At 33.3% G+C, this 14060-nt stretch overlaps 1 protein-coding gene and 4 non-coding genes across 5 annotated transcripts; 1 reads left to right on the top strand and 4 right to left on the bottom strand.

Moving 5' to 3' along the window:
* Positions 1-110: 110 nt before the first annotated feature.
* On the bottom strand, positions 111-271 carry LOC114400953. Its single transcript, XR_003664075.1, has one exon. It is a non-coding gene; the product is annotated as a U1 spliceosomal RNA (small nuclear RNA).
* A 746-nt stretch (positions 272-1017) lies between these two features.
* LOC114400957 lies at positions 1018-1178 on the bottom strand. The gene has a single exon (XR_003664079.1). It is a non-coding gene; the product is annotated as a U1 spliceosomal RNA (small nuclear RNA).
* A 2584-nt stretch (positions 1179-3762) lies between these two features.
* Positions 3763-3958, bottom strand: LOC114400958. The gene has a single exon (XR_003664080.1). It is a non-coding gene; the product is annotated as a U2 spliceosomal RNA (small nuclear RNA).
* A 781-nt stretch (positions 3959-4739) lies between these two features.
* On the bottom strand, positions 4740-4900 carry LOC114400954. Its single transcript, XR_003664076.1, has one exon. It is a non-coding gene; the product is annotated as a U1 spliceosomal RNA (small nuclear RNA).
* Positions 4901-8642: 3742 nt separating this feature from the next.
* LOC114400796 (proteasome subunit beta type-4) lies at positions 8643-12086 on the top strand. The gene is made up of 6 exons (XM_028363431.1): positions 8643-8807; positions 8950-9026; positions 9300-9429; positions 9687-9846; positions 9927-10112; positions 11784-12086. The coding sequence occupies exons 1-6, from the start codon at positions 8776-8778 to the stop codon at positions 11895-11897; spliced, it is 699 nt and encodes a 232-aa protein (XP_028219232.1). The 5' UTR covers positions 8643-8775; the 3' UTR covers positions 11898-12086.
* Positions 12087-14060: the final 1974 nt, after the last annotated feature.

Genomic DNA, 14060 nt, shown 5'->3' with positions numbered 1-14060 from the left:
ACAAAAGAGAAATAATAAAACCTAAATATCCACAATTCATTTATCATCAAATAGATATTAAAAGCATACACTACTTGAAAGTATCAAGAAAAAGGGTTGAACTTTCATTGAAGGGGGCTGCGCGAACGCAAGCCCCCACTAGCACAAATTATGATGTAGGCTCTCCCACTTGGGGAGACCTTAGGTGGGCACCCCTCCTAAGTGCAATGGAGGTCACCAACCTAGGCCATGGACCTTCTTGATCATCCATTGACCCCATCCAGGTAAGTATGTTTTAGGTTGCTGGTTGGTCCTTATTTGTACTGTCTCCGACTTAGTGCATGCATGTTCCTTCCGGTGTGGGACTAAGTCTTACAACTTTCTTTGTTTTTTTTTTTTCTTCCCCTGTGGATTGCCAAACTCAGGTCAAATATGCATTATTTTGGTTCCTCATGCTGTGGTTATATTATAAATTAATTTGTGGGCACCAACACTACAAGATGACCAAAATGGTATAGTTCCAAGGTACTAAATGAAACTGGGGGCTTGAATTACTCGCAAATGTGCATTGAATTAACTCGAAAAATATTACATAAACACCAAATATATTATTTAACAACTAAAAAAGAGAAAAAAGAAAGGTATATTAGGATTTATAAAATGATAGAAAGATTAAAAAAATAACTAAAATAACAATGTTTGTATATCGTTACAATATATAAAAAAGATTAAAGTAAAATTAAAATAAATTACACATCTAAACCACTTACCCAGAAGTAAATATCGAGCCCATCAATATTTGGACTTGAAAATGATAGGGGCTAGAAGCTTCTATAGCTTGAAGAGCATATATTCCGAAGCTAATTTGGTTCCCTCGATAGAATATTCACTACATTCTTCTTCTATCTTGTTTACTGGTTATATGGGGAGTACTTTATTAAATGCTTCAATATCATATTACAGGACGTCTCATCTAAAGAAAGTTTCATACATGCATCGTATCCTCGTACACGGACACAAATTTTAAGACTCACATTGGAAGGGGCCATGCGAACGCAGGACCGCACTACTACAAATTACGACGTAGGATATCCAACTTGAGGAGACCTTAGGTGAACACCCCTCCCAAGTGCAATAGAAGTCATCACCCTAGGCCATGAACCATCTTGATCATTCATTGACGCCGTCCAGGTAAGCATTTTTCAATGTAGCTAGTTGATCCGTATTTAAACTAACCAAGACTGCATATATGATAAAATTACATTTTTGGTTCTTTAATTGTCTCCAATTTTAATTTTAATTTCCTTTAAAATTTAGTCATTAATTATGTCAAATCCTATAAGTGTTGTGGTCCATAAGTCCAAATTTAAACATTGACTGTCACGTGTCACATCCTGGTTGGACATGAAAAGATGCGTCCAAGAATCCATTATAACATTTTTCTATTCATTGTCCGATCAGAACATGACATGTGACCGTCAATGTACCTATAGCAACTTGCATCTCTTATGTTAGGAGTTGGTGGAATTCAATGCGGAGATAATTTTAGTATTTAATAAGTTTTTTCCTGGTTATATCAATAAGGTCATGAAATTTCGATTTATTTATCTCTTATTTTACATAGAATGGATTTACTCGAACCGCTACATGATTTTCTTTTAGTCTTTCTTGGATTGGATCTTATATTAGGAAGTATGCCAGTAGTATTATTTACTAATCCCATTTTTTCTGCTTTTTCATTGGGCCTAGTTTTTGTTTGTATATCTTTATTCTATATTTTATCAAATTCCTATATGGATAAGATTTGTTATAATTGAGGAACTAAATTCGTAAATAAATTTAAAGAGAGACTAAAATTGAAATTGAAGAAAACTAGGAAACCAAAAATGCAATTTTGTCCAAGTATAATCCTGACCGGTGCAGGACTAAACATACAAGCTAGTTAAATTAAGTTTCTGGTTTATTCTCTCTTCCTGTGGAGTGTTTAAGTTCTGTAAGTACTAACAATAAATTCTAACGAACAGGCATGGATTAGAAATGCACCTGTCAATAAACAAGGATTCTTTTCTAGCGAAGAGAATCAAGGGAAAGGCAAATTATAATATAAATCATTTTTATTCAGAGGGAAACGTTGTTTCAACACAATGAACAAATATAGTCACAAAATCCACTACTATTCTTATTTTTCAAAAAATTCTCGTAAGTCATAACCATTAATAGCATTTTTTGCCATTAAAATAAACTAATTCAAACAAGCTAAATGCTACCCTCCTAGTCCTAGAGCTCTTATCATATGGTGAAAGGAACAGTTGTTGTTCAGAGTATTCGAATATTTACAACTACTATATCAATAGTAAACAATGTGCCCTTCGATCACAAGCTTCTTTAAGTTTATCTTGGAACTGTAAGCTGTTTAATAATCACAAGTCCAGAACACCACTCACTCACCAATCATAGACAGAGGATGCGCAAGAGAAATATGGAAGTACAAGGGGAACTCCAACTCAATACAAAATACAGAACATCCCCTAAAAATTAACTGTAGGACTTAATACCTTCTAAAGGATTCAATCTGAAAACAAAGCCCATGACCTAACCTTTATCAAATTTATAGCATATACAAAATAAAAATTACAGCCATCAAAAACAATATTATTCTGCATCAACCATAAGCTCCAAGCCACAAATGCTATAGCATTTGCCAAGACCTTTTACCTCCTACCAAACCCCAATGATGTAAATAGTGATCAATGGAAGAAGGTAAAACTATACAAAGCCAAGCCAAACCAAGCCAATAATAAAAGGCATAACAAATTCTACTAGAAAATTCACAAAAGATGGTTAGAAGATTCCTACACGTAAGAAACCACAGTCCGCACCCAACCCATCAATAGCCATGTTTCTCGTAATAATGATCATGATCCAGCACATTAGTAGCGTCCAGCCAAGAAGGATTCAACAAGAAAGAATATGCAGACCATAGAATATATGTATGAACTGCATACTGACCAAACTCATTCATCCTGTTTTTCCTTACAAAGGGTAAAAGCCGTAACGGAAGTAATAATACATTGGAGATGAACAAACAGTTTTTCCTCCCACGCAAAGAAGCTCTTCACCACTTCAAACCCTTGGCTTTTCCTTTTGTTTGTTGCCTACTATGAGCAAAGCAAATTGCAGGATCGTATGTTATGTACAACTTTGCACTAAAAATTGCGTTACTATTTGTGATTTGTAACTGAAGCATTTTTAGAAATGCAAGTTACAGTAGTCCAACCTTGTAACTTGAACCATTTTGAGCAAATACTTCCGGCATGAGACATCCATGTGCTACTATTTTCTTCCCAATTTGCTAACTAATTGTAGCACTTCCAAATTCCTATATATGACTACGTGTAATCCTATGAGGTCATCTTTATCTCCCTTGCCAATTCACTTGACTGTCATCCTTGAGCCAAGCATTTGTCACCTATTCTTCTATTCCCTTCACCAAATATACCTTAAACCTGAATCTACTAATGCCCACAACTTGAGTACTTTCAGTATAAAATGACGATATAATTCAGTAAAACCTGTTTAATGAAGAACAAGCACGGAGCAACTCTCAAAACAGAAAATATAAGAAACAACGGTTGGGCGGGCATTAACAGATAAAAGGATTTTACAACTGGATTGGGAAGACATACATCTATCCGCTTTAAAAAACACATGAAGACTAGTATAAGTCATTCATTCCATTCCATTCAACCCAATGACTCTTCTTCACAAAATTTCAACTTAATCGGAGGGTGCGCCAGGCCCAAGCAATAGTGCAACACATGGGCGACCCATGAGAGACCCAGTAGCAAGCTACTGTATTGGCCCCTCCCCTTCAAAAAAGTAATTTAATATCGTGTGGACCAATGGTCCACATATCAGATATTAAACTGATAAGAACAGATACTACACTTGATCTTAGCCAAAAGGCCGAGAAAGGTATGAATATAACAGTGTAAAAATGTTTATTTTATAATAAGCTCTGGAGTCATTTTCATCTTTTCTAAGTGATATGGGACTTATTCGATGGGGCTTAGACCCTTAGTCATGGTGGAGTCTTCGACAATGGGCACAAAATTTTCAAGCTAGTTTGTGTATAATAATTCTGAAAATGAGTGAATTAAAAAAGAAACAAGAATTTAGTATTGAGAGTAGACATTCTTTCTCTGCGGGAAAGAGAGAAACCATAGTTCCACTTCTCAAAAAATCATTTGAACCTTCAAAATTTCCAAAGAAAAAGCCGTGGGCATATATATATTCAATGCTCATTATTAGTTATATTTATTTTGATTTCCTATATTGAACTAAAGATGAAGCCATCCCAACAAGCCCACCCGTCCCTTGAGTTCATAATGAAATTATTAATGCATGAGACAGAATAAATTCAACATTTATATTTAACTTATACAAATACATTTTAAAATGAGCTTTTCCCTTTATTGTTGTGGTGCATGCTTTTGATAGCTTTAGGGGACATTACTTACCACGGACACATACGTTGTCAAGGAGGAAGCCGAGCTTATACAGTCTGCAAAATCAAATAAAATTCATTATATAGCCTTATAATTTAACTTCCTTTCAGTTTAAAAGGACATACATATATATTGGATAGGTTATTATAAAATGAAGCCTTTTAATGCACACGTAGTAAAAGCTAAAACTTAATTGAAGTATACAAGACATCGTAAATTGATACTGATGTCATAAAAGCTTGAACTTAATCGAAGGGGGCCGCGCGAACGCAGGCCCCCACTAGCACAAATTATGATGTAGGCTCTCCCACTTGGGGAGACCTTAGGTGGGCACCCCTCCTAAGTGCAATGGAGGCCACCAACCTAGGCCATGGGCCTTTTTGATCACCCATTGACCCCATCCAGGTAAGTATGTTTTAAGGTTGCTGGTTGGTCCGTATTTATACAATGTTGTCAACGTGCATTCTTATAAGTTAATCGTTGTGGGACTAACTTGGCTTCTGACTTATGACTGACTATTTTGCCGCAGTTTATACATGGTTTATATTTTTCTTTCTCTGGAACACACACAAAAGAAACATGTTTCGCCAATCACACGCCAGAAATTTGGAAGGAATTCATATTGAAGGAACAAATAAAGAATTTCGAAATCAGGTGGAGTCCAAGGGAAAAGTATTTGTTACATTAAATGAATTACATATGAGCATATCAGCATAAGTGAATTCTTGTACATTGGGTTTAGCCATCAAGCATTCAAGCCTATATCATCCATATCAGAATAGGATCATGGTCAATTGTTTCTGTTGTTTATTTCTTCTATGTTCACTGGATATGCAGTACTACCTATCACTTTATGAGATTTATCATATATGAATAACGCACACTACTATGACTGTTAGAGGGCATGCTACGTTATTATTACATACTATGATTGTTCTGAATAACCATGCAAGGGAATGCCTAAAAATGAATGATCAATTGTCCTTGTGTCTATGAAGCTGAACCAAAGAAAAGCAAAATTCTTCTTCTCATTTCCCTCCTCGTGCCATGTATTCACTAAAGAAGTAAAAAATGAAATGACTTTAGCCGAAAATTGCATGTGCGCAAATATTGGATCTTCCCAACCAAAGGACAATCCTATTATATTATCAAGAAAGTTGAATTGGAGCACATTATATCAGACGAGGTATACCCTTGCTTAAATGTGTCGTTTTATTGCCCTCAAGAACGAAGAATATTTGAACGTTTTTCGAACCAACAGCCATACTAGTACTATGATCACACATACAACATTTGCTCTCTTTTTGGATACAACATTTATCAGATTTTTGGTATTACTTATATGACTCAAAGAGTCAAAAGCATGGCTTGGAAGAATACTTATTGATTGTGGGATCTCCCTTCAACACGAACTTGAGATTTCATTCTTCTAGACACTTCAATTTGTGTAAAATTTCTGCCTATAGCAAACAAATGGCAAGTTGTTATTCCCCCAGTCTTGAAGAGCATAACCTATCTTCATCCGTGTTTGATTTTTTTGTTTTTTGGTCTTGCATCTGTGTTTGATTTAAGTTAATCAGGATTCAGGTGTGAGGCTGAACTAATGCAATTTGAGTAGTATTTAACAAGAATGACACATTTATGACAGTGCCTCAAAATATAGTAAATTAATAACTAATGTTAGTAATTAAAAATTAATAATAATACACAAAAATGAAGAGAATATTAGTCTCTAAACACTGCTTGGCAAGAAATTGTGAGTGTTTGTGTATAAGATGGAATTTAACTGCCAAGAAGGAGACTTTAAAAGTTCGTTACTTTGACTGGGAGTTGATTCAATGATAGTTAAACTTGGTTATACTAAAGGTACACATCTCCTTTTTGTCTTGTTGGTCTATCTTTCAAGGCGAAATGCAAAACTCCCTCGGCTTCCAATTATACATGTAAAATTGTGTGTATTACTGTGACAGTTCCTTTAAGGGACATCACTTTACAACCTTTTTTTAGGTTGAATACTTGAATGCTTTTGTCAGGTCGTATGAAATTGTTCAATTTTCAATCTTTGTTGATAACTGGATCAAAAGGACATCTGTTGTTTTAAGTCCAATCAGAGAAATAACTCATAAGCAAGTTACGTGAAGATGAAGACAATTGTACCGAACCAATTATAAATGTAGTAAATGCTTAAAGGAAAATGCTGCATAGTCTGAAAAGAAAAAACTCATTCAAATGATGGCGTGTTTGGTTATGTGACTTCAAGCATAACAACAATTCGTAGCTTCTACCTTAATGAGCAAATTTGACTTGATTTGTAGCTTATTCATGCATATGTAATGTGTCCAAACATACACTGATACTCTTTAGTTGTTCATCCAAGGCTCACTGGCCGAATTAGAATGGAGATAATTGTCATCCTTACTCAACTATATGTGACTCAAGACCACTCATTGATTACACATTTAAAGGTGCATTGAAGAGGATACCTGTGTCAGGGATGAAGTTTCTGCCAATTTAGGTGCTATAATAGTGGAGGATCATTGTTCAAATGATTAATGGGACCCGTATAATTGTCATTTTTCCTCTATTAATTATTAAGTGAGCTACAAGTCCTTGGTGATTATTGGTAATTAGAGCCTACAAGTCGATAATAACCAACATATGAACAATGTCTATATGTAAAGCAACAGAAAGATCAAGATACATAATAATAATAAAAAAAAGACAATTGAGTGCTTGTTAAAGTTTTGTTAATATTATTTTACATTTTCTATTTGTTGTATCTATGTATCTATGTAAACAAAGCTTGCAAAATTTCCAATTAGAACAGAGGATACTGGTTCCTCATGTTTGCTAAATCAAAATCTTTTTACACTAACAAAGGAGACAAGAGTTAAGTTACCTTGGCTATTGTTACTACTTATGATGTCTGGTACAACACAATGGGCCTCAAATCCCCAAATAAAGGCTAACTGTACAAGCAACCCCAGCCTAAACATCCTTGGCTAACACTACTGTAGGCAGCAGACAAGTAACCAACCAATCTAACTATGCCCCCTACTTCCCATCACAGCATCAAGAAGTATGTTTGTTTATCAAAAAGCTTATGAGTACACTTCAGATAGGATTTTTGAAACTATACTATAAAGATTAAACTTACTAGCCTTTTACGCCCATTAATTCCTATGATTCTTTTGTCCAAAAAAAAAATTCTACGATTCCTATTCTTATATCTGCTTTTTATTTTTTTAATATTGATTAAATATGGTGTTCTAAGACTTCTTTCTTTTGATTTTTCAGAAATTGTCACTGGAATTTGCACATTTTCTAAGGAATTCAGGCTTTAGGAGCTCTTGCTGCATGGTCCCTTGGTGTGCAAAAAAATTGTTAGCGTGTTTGCAGCACATTTCTCAATTTTTCATGTCAAATGACAACAATAACGTGAAAGATATTCTGTGTAACTTTTGCATTGACAATTTGACATGGGTCCAATGGTTTAAGATATGGCCTTCTCGGCCCCTATTCAATAAAAAAATATGGCTCTTGCTATTTACACCTCTGTTATTACACACAATGGGCTAAACGTGTCGGGCCGAAACACCCGATTTGACTTAGGTCATGTTTTTTACGGCCTAGTTCAATCCATTGGACTGGATTTGTTTTTGACAACTCTAATCAGATTCAAACACGACATCATCCATTAAGTTGAAACTCTATCAATGTTATTACAAAATTTTAATTGTATGTGTTAGTAGAATTAGAATTATATTACACAATAACTTTATTAGATGAAATATTATATTGATGTGCATTTTAATATTATTCAAACAAAAAGAATTAGTTAAATTTAGTGGAAGTGGAAAAACTATTTAAACTTAATTGATATGTAATAAAAATATTTTGTTTTTTTATATTAATTTGTTTTTATTTGAATTGATTGAAAAATCATTTTTTTTCATGAATTTCTTTTACTAACTCCAAACTTATTTTTTATTTTTTTACATAACTCAAATCCTTTTAAAATTATATTTATGATTATAATTATGATTAAAAGTAATAATTTATAAGAATTATTTTAAAAATATTTTTAACTAAAAGAAAATTTTATTTAAGCACAGGACAGTATTTTGGTTTGGATTGTGGCTTACGAAATTGCACTTTGGAACCGACGTCGTTTTGCGGTGAATCATACTTGGGCACACTATTATTCTACCATTTTCGTTCTCTGCGTTTTCTTTCTTCTTCTTCTTCAAGACTGCGACGACGATCCAAGTGATAGACACTCGTCGCGATGGAACGTGTAGCTGAATCCGAGCGAACTCTGTACGTACACTATCTCCCTCTTACTCCATTCCTTTTTCCTCGATGATGCTCACTTTTTCGATTTTAGGGTTTTCACACTGAATAGTTTGATTTTACTCTTAAATGCATATTACTTTGCCCTAATTTTTGTTTTAACCCTTAGGTACCCATACGTGACTGGATCCTCTGTAGTCGCTATCAAATACAAAGATGGGATTCTAATGGCCGCTGACATGGGAGGTCTGATATTTAATCTGGTTTTTATCTTCGTGTTAAATTGCTCTTAATCTGATTATTCTGGAAATTGATTTCCCATAGTCTTTTGTTTTCTTTGAAGTAAAAAAATATATATATATGGAGAAATTCAATTTGATTCCTTACTGGCGCTGGTTTTAATTGTTGATTTCTGATTCACAAATGTGCCATATCTCTGCAAATTTCGTCATAGATTAATGGTGCTTTTAAGTATTGAAATCATTTTGCGTATCATGTCAATGGGGGATATATTGATAGGTTCGTATGGATCTACCCTGCGGTACAAGAGTGTTGAGCGTATCAAGCCTATTGGAAAGCATTCTCTTCTTGGTGCTAGCGGGGAGATAAGTGACTTTCAGGAGATTCTGCGTTACCTTGATGAGCTTATGTGAGTACTTTTTCCTTTTAATATTAATTGTTACTCAGTATGCACTGGTGATCTTAAATAAGTTTAAGGCAGAAAGATGTGATGAGTTAAATGATGGTCTGCTTTGTTTTCCTTGCTTGGCTTGTCTATTTATTTTGTTTCAAACGCAGTAAAAAATTCCATCTGTGTATTTTTTCCCCTTAAACCTTTTCAATACTACAAGTCTACAACTTCAAAATTCCCATCTGACTGTTTGGTTTTGAGTTTTGAATGTGCAGCCTATATGACAACATGTGGGATGATGGGAATTCTCTAGGGCCGAAGGAGGTGCATAATTATTTAACCCGTGTGATGTATAATAGACGTAACAAGTTCAACCCATTGTGGAATGCACTTGTACTTGGTGGGGTGAAAAACGGGCAGAAGTACCTTGGCATGGTATGTCTTTGTCTTTGTTTTTTGTAAACGTTTACCTGGAAGTTTTTCTTTTAATAACTAAATCTTTGCATCTTATCCAGGTTAACATGATTGGCATTAATTTTGAGGACAACCATGTAGCAACCGGGCTTGGAAATCATCTCGCTAGGCCAATTCTCCGTGATGAGTGGCATGAAAACTTGACCTTTGAAGAGGGCGTCAAGTTACTGGAAAAATGCATGCGTGTGCTTTTATACCGTGATAGGTCTGCTGTCAACAAAATCCAGGTTTTACACTGTTCCTTTTCTTGTTTTTCTCTACTCTAATATTCTTTGCTTTTGCTATGCTCTCCTCTCCCCCTCTCCATTTAACATTTTATCAAAACATATAGTTAGAACTGGTTTAGAGGTTGAAGATAAAGATCGAATTGCATTACTGAGAGTGAACATTCACAGTCTGGTTATATAGGGCTGTTCAAAAATTATTTTGAACTGAATTAATTGAGAACTTCAACTGAACTTAACTGTATAAAATTAAACTACTATTGTAAAAAACTGAACTGAACTATTTTGTAAGTTAAGTTTTATAGAACCAAACTGTCTGTCAGAGAACAGTTCAGTTCATGTGTTTGCAAACTGTTTTGACAGTTTTAAAAAAAAAAACAAGACAACTGAATTATTGATTCATGTACTCCTATATGTATCGATCACAAGCTAGCTTTGCTTCTATAGGGTCTTTCTCCAATTATATATTGAGTATCATCCTAGCTACGTTTTGTTGGGTTATTGAATGATTTGACCTTTTTTTTTGGAATTATTTTCTCCTATGCCACATGCCATAAAATCGAGTTTTTTAAACTGTGCTGGAAGTTTTAATTCTGGACCTGTACAGAACATAGTTATTATTCAAACAAGTGAAATTTCTGATTCAAGCAAGTCTCAGTGTCTCACCCTGTTCCAAGAGGTTTATATTTGAAACGAGGAAGTAATAGACAATATGGGAAAATGAAGGAATCAGACTGTATGTGCATCATCTATTTACACGAGACTTCATGCTTATATTTTCTTTTCTTCATAAATTACTCGTGGTGTATGGAAACTAGTTTCAATGAATAGAACATATTGGCCCAGTCTAGCTGCACTTCTTCAAACAGTTGAATCAAGAAATAAAAGCTTTAGTTGAGAATCTGTGAATTTTCACTCTCAGTAATACAATTAATCCATACTCTGTACTCTTGTACCCAAGGAAGGTGCAGGCTCCTACCATGCAATGCCAGACATATTTGAGAGATCCTGGCTACTATCCTATGCAAGTTTCTAACTGACCAAGACACCCAATTCTCTTGGCTGAAGTATTTGTGAGAAAGTTCATTAGTAGGATTTTAGCTGTAAGCAATACCTCATGCTACCTAGATCGATTTCTACTCTTCTCTACTTGAGGTTGCACGCTTATTGGGTCTAACTCCACTTGTAGCACATGGGATAGGAAAAATTAGTAGGTTTCTAGACAGCAAATTGGAATATGCTGTATTGTACTTGTGTGAAAGAACGTGTGGATCCGGAATATGGTTGCTTGCTTGTCATTACCCGATAGTTGTGTATGCTAATCTTGTTTCGAAGGATATCATCTATGTAAAAGTTTCAATTTCTTTTCTGTGCCAATTCTGTAGAGTGTTGGTGGTCATTATTATGAGTTTATGATAGTCAATGACTGCTGCTTACATTACAGTTCTTGAATGCTAAACTGTATATAATCCGAACCCTTCCTATAATGTGTATCTGAGGATTGAGGCTCGGATCTGAACTAAAATGACTTTGCTTCCTGATTTCCTTCTTTTGTTGTCGGATTTTTACTATGAAAAATCTTAGCACTCTTAATATAATCTCCAGTTGAGTTGAAGGTTTATTATCTTGCATTATGAATTTATGATATTTAGTCTAACGTGCCACTGTTTGCAGATATCTAAAATTACAGATGAAGGTGCCACTGTTTTCCCACCATTCTCATTGAAAACGTACTGGGAGTTCTCTGCCTTCAAGAATCCAACTGTGGGCGCTGAAGGTTCATGGTAACTGACTCATTGTGAAATGAAACAGAATTTTAAATGGATATGAAATGGATTCCAATAGAACTCTTTAAGGTGTTAATGGATATTAAATTAGACTTGGTGTTTTTATATTTTTTTTAAAGATTCCTATGATGGTCCAAATTGATATTTTCATTAGAATTTCTATTCCAGTTTCCTTTCATTATGACATTCATCATAGGCATTTTTCTTTTTCAATTGCTTGCATAGACATCAACGCGGTGCTCGTGTTTGAAATTAATCATGCAAAGATTTGTCAACAAGTCTCATTCGTTATACTTTAGATTCCTTTAGAAACTAGATGCGTAATTGGTTTCGGCAACCAATGTTGTCATTTTCTTTTACAAATAATTACATCAATGTTGCGTTATTTATTTCATTTTCTATCTTTAAATATTTGCTTAGAAAACAATGAAAAAAAGCAATAAACAAGTTTATTGCTTTTTTTCATTGTTTTCTAAGCAAATATTTAAAGAGAGAAAATGAAATAAATAAAGCTTGACTATGATAGTGTTGAGGGCTTAAGGCTAATAATAATAATTCTTTTCAAAAATTAAATTTAGCCTGGAATTAATTGACGCTATGCCTGATATTAATATATAAAACTAGTGTTGGCCATAAAAATATTTTTTCAAAAAAACAAATGTAGCATAGGCTTAGTTAATGTTATGGCTAAATGGTCATTTAGTTCTTTATGTTTAAAATGATCTTTTATATTTTAAAAAAATTATTTTGCTATGTTATTTAAAATATTCAAAATAATCGTTCAACTTTGTCCTTCAAATCATCATTTTAAATAATTTGGCCCCAGGTGTTCTTTATTAGGTACAACTAATTTATTTTTGTTTCTGCTTTGTTTTTTTTATCACTTGCTTTGTTTTTTTTTATAATAGTTGAATGATGATTTTGAATATTTTAAATAAAACAAAAGATTTAAGTAAACTCTTAAAAATATAAATTATTACTTTACATAAAATAAAATAAATAATCAAAATAAATTTTTAATTGTAACAAAAAAAACTGAAAACCAAACTAAAAAAACCAAAATAATCATTTAGCCACTATAAAATTATCTTTTACTTAGTATCGGAAATAACGTGAGTTGTGGCTTACACTAATTATTTTTTAAAGAATTATTATTTAGAGGTGGGTCCAATCAACACTTAGTTGAAGCCATTTTTTCTTCTTAAATGAAAATTTAGTGTTGATTGGACTGACGCTATTAATAATATATTTCTTTTTAAGAAAATGCTTTTGGTGTGGTTTTTTGCCAAGATTTAAACTTTTATTTTCTAAAATAAGTTTAATTTGATTTTATTTTTATTATTTCATATTTTTTTTAAAAAATATCAAATTTAATTTTAAAGGACTTAATTAAATTTTAAAAAAAATATAGCACTTAATTAAACCTTTTAATGATAAGAGGAGTAAATTAAACTTAAAAAATAAATTAGAGGACAAAAATAATAATTAAACATTATTTTTGCATATAATGACCAAAAAATAACAGTTGCTAGTTTAATAACTTTAGTCACTATGCAATCCTTTTAAGAAAATATGCAAGATCATGTATTAAAAAAAAGATAATATTAAAAAGTTACATTTAAAAAAAAATAATTAGATAACATTAAATCTTTTATCTATAATTGTATGACTTAGATTCAATGCTCTCATCCAAAGTTAGTTTTTCCCAAGCCTTGATCATTTTTTTTAACTCTTTTAACATCCATCAAATTATCACAATTTGTGGTTTCTATCGGTTCCTTTATTTTGAACTATGGGACGGAATAAAAAATAATAGGTTTGCTAAAAAAGAATATTTTCCACTCAGGGACAGAGAATATTAAAGGAGGGTGATTTTTCCCCCCCAACTATTAAGAGATTTTTTTATCATAAGGACGATTAACTTGTAGGCTTATATTTAGTTCCATCCAAGCTTAGGACACTACCACTCTACCAGTCTAAAACTCCATAACTACAAGAAAATGTGAAGAATTAACACATGACAATGACACCATATCAATACTATTTGTCAAAATTAAAGACGAGAATGCTACGAATGACTCGGGTGTTTTTTCAGAATTGCTTCGTGGACTTCCCATGTTACCTCCAAAAGAAAGGATGCACAGTTTGGATTGAGTTGAATTTG

This window comes from Glycine soja, chromosome 19 (assembly GCF_004193775.1).
Source record: "Glycine soja cultivar W05 chromosome 19, ASM419377v2, whole genome shotgun sequence".
Classification (NCBI taxonomy): Eukaryota; Viridiplantae; Streptophyta; class Magnoliopsida; order Fabales; family Fabaceae; genus Glycine; species Glycine soja.
The sequence above is the reverse complement of the archived record's forward strand: the minus strand, read 5'-3'. Positions and strand labels throughout refer to the sequence as shown.

Bases quoted from the DNA above. Each gene is read 5' to 3' on its own strand.
- LOC114400796 (XM_028363431.1), top strand. From the start codon at position 8,776: ATGGAACGTGTAGCTGAATCCGAGCGAACTCT. The intron at 8,808-8,949 runs GTACGTACACTA...TTTAACCCTTAG, and splicing joins GCTGAATCCGAGCGAACTCT to GTACCCATACGTGACTGGAT. The intron at 9,847-9,926 runs GTATGTCTTTGT...CATCTTATCCAG, and splicing joins GGCAGAAGTACCTTGGCATG to GTTAACATGATTGGCATTAA.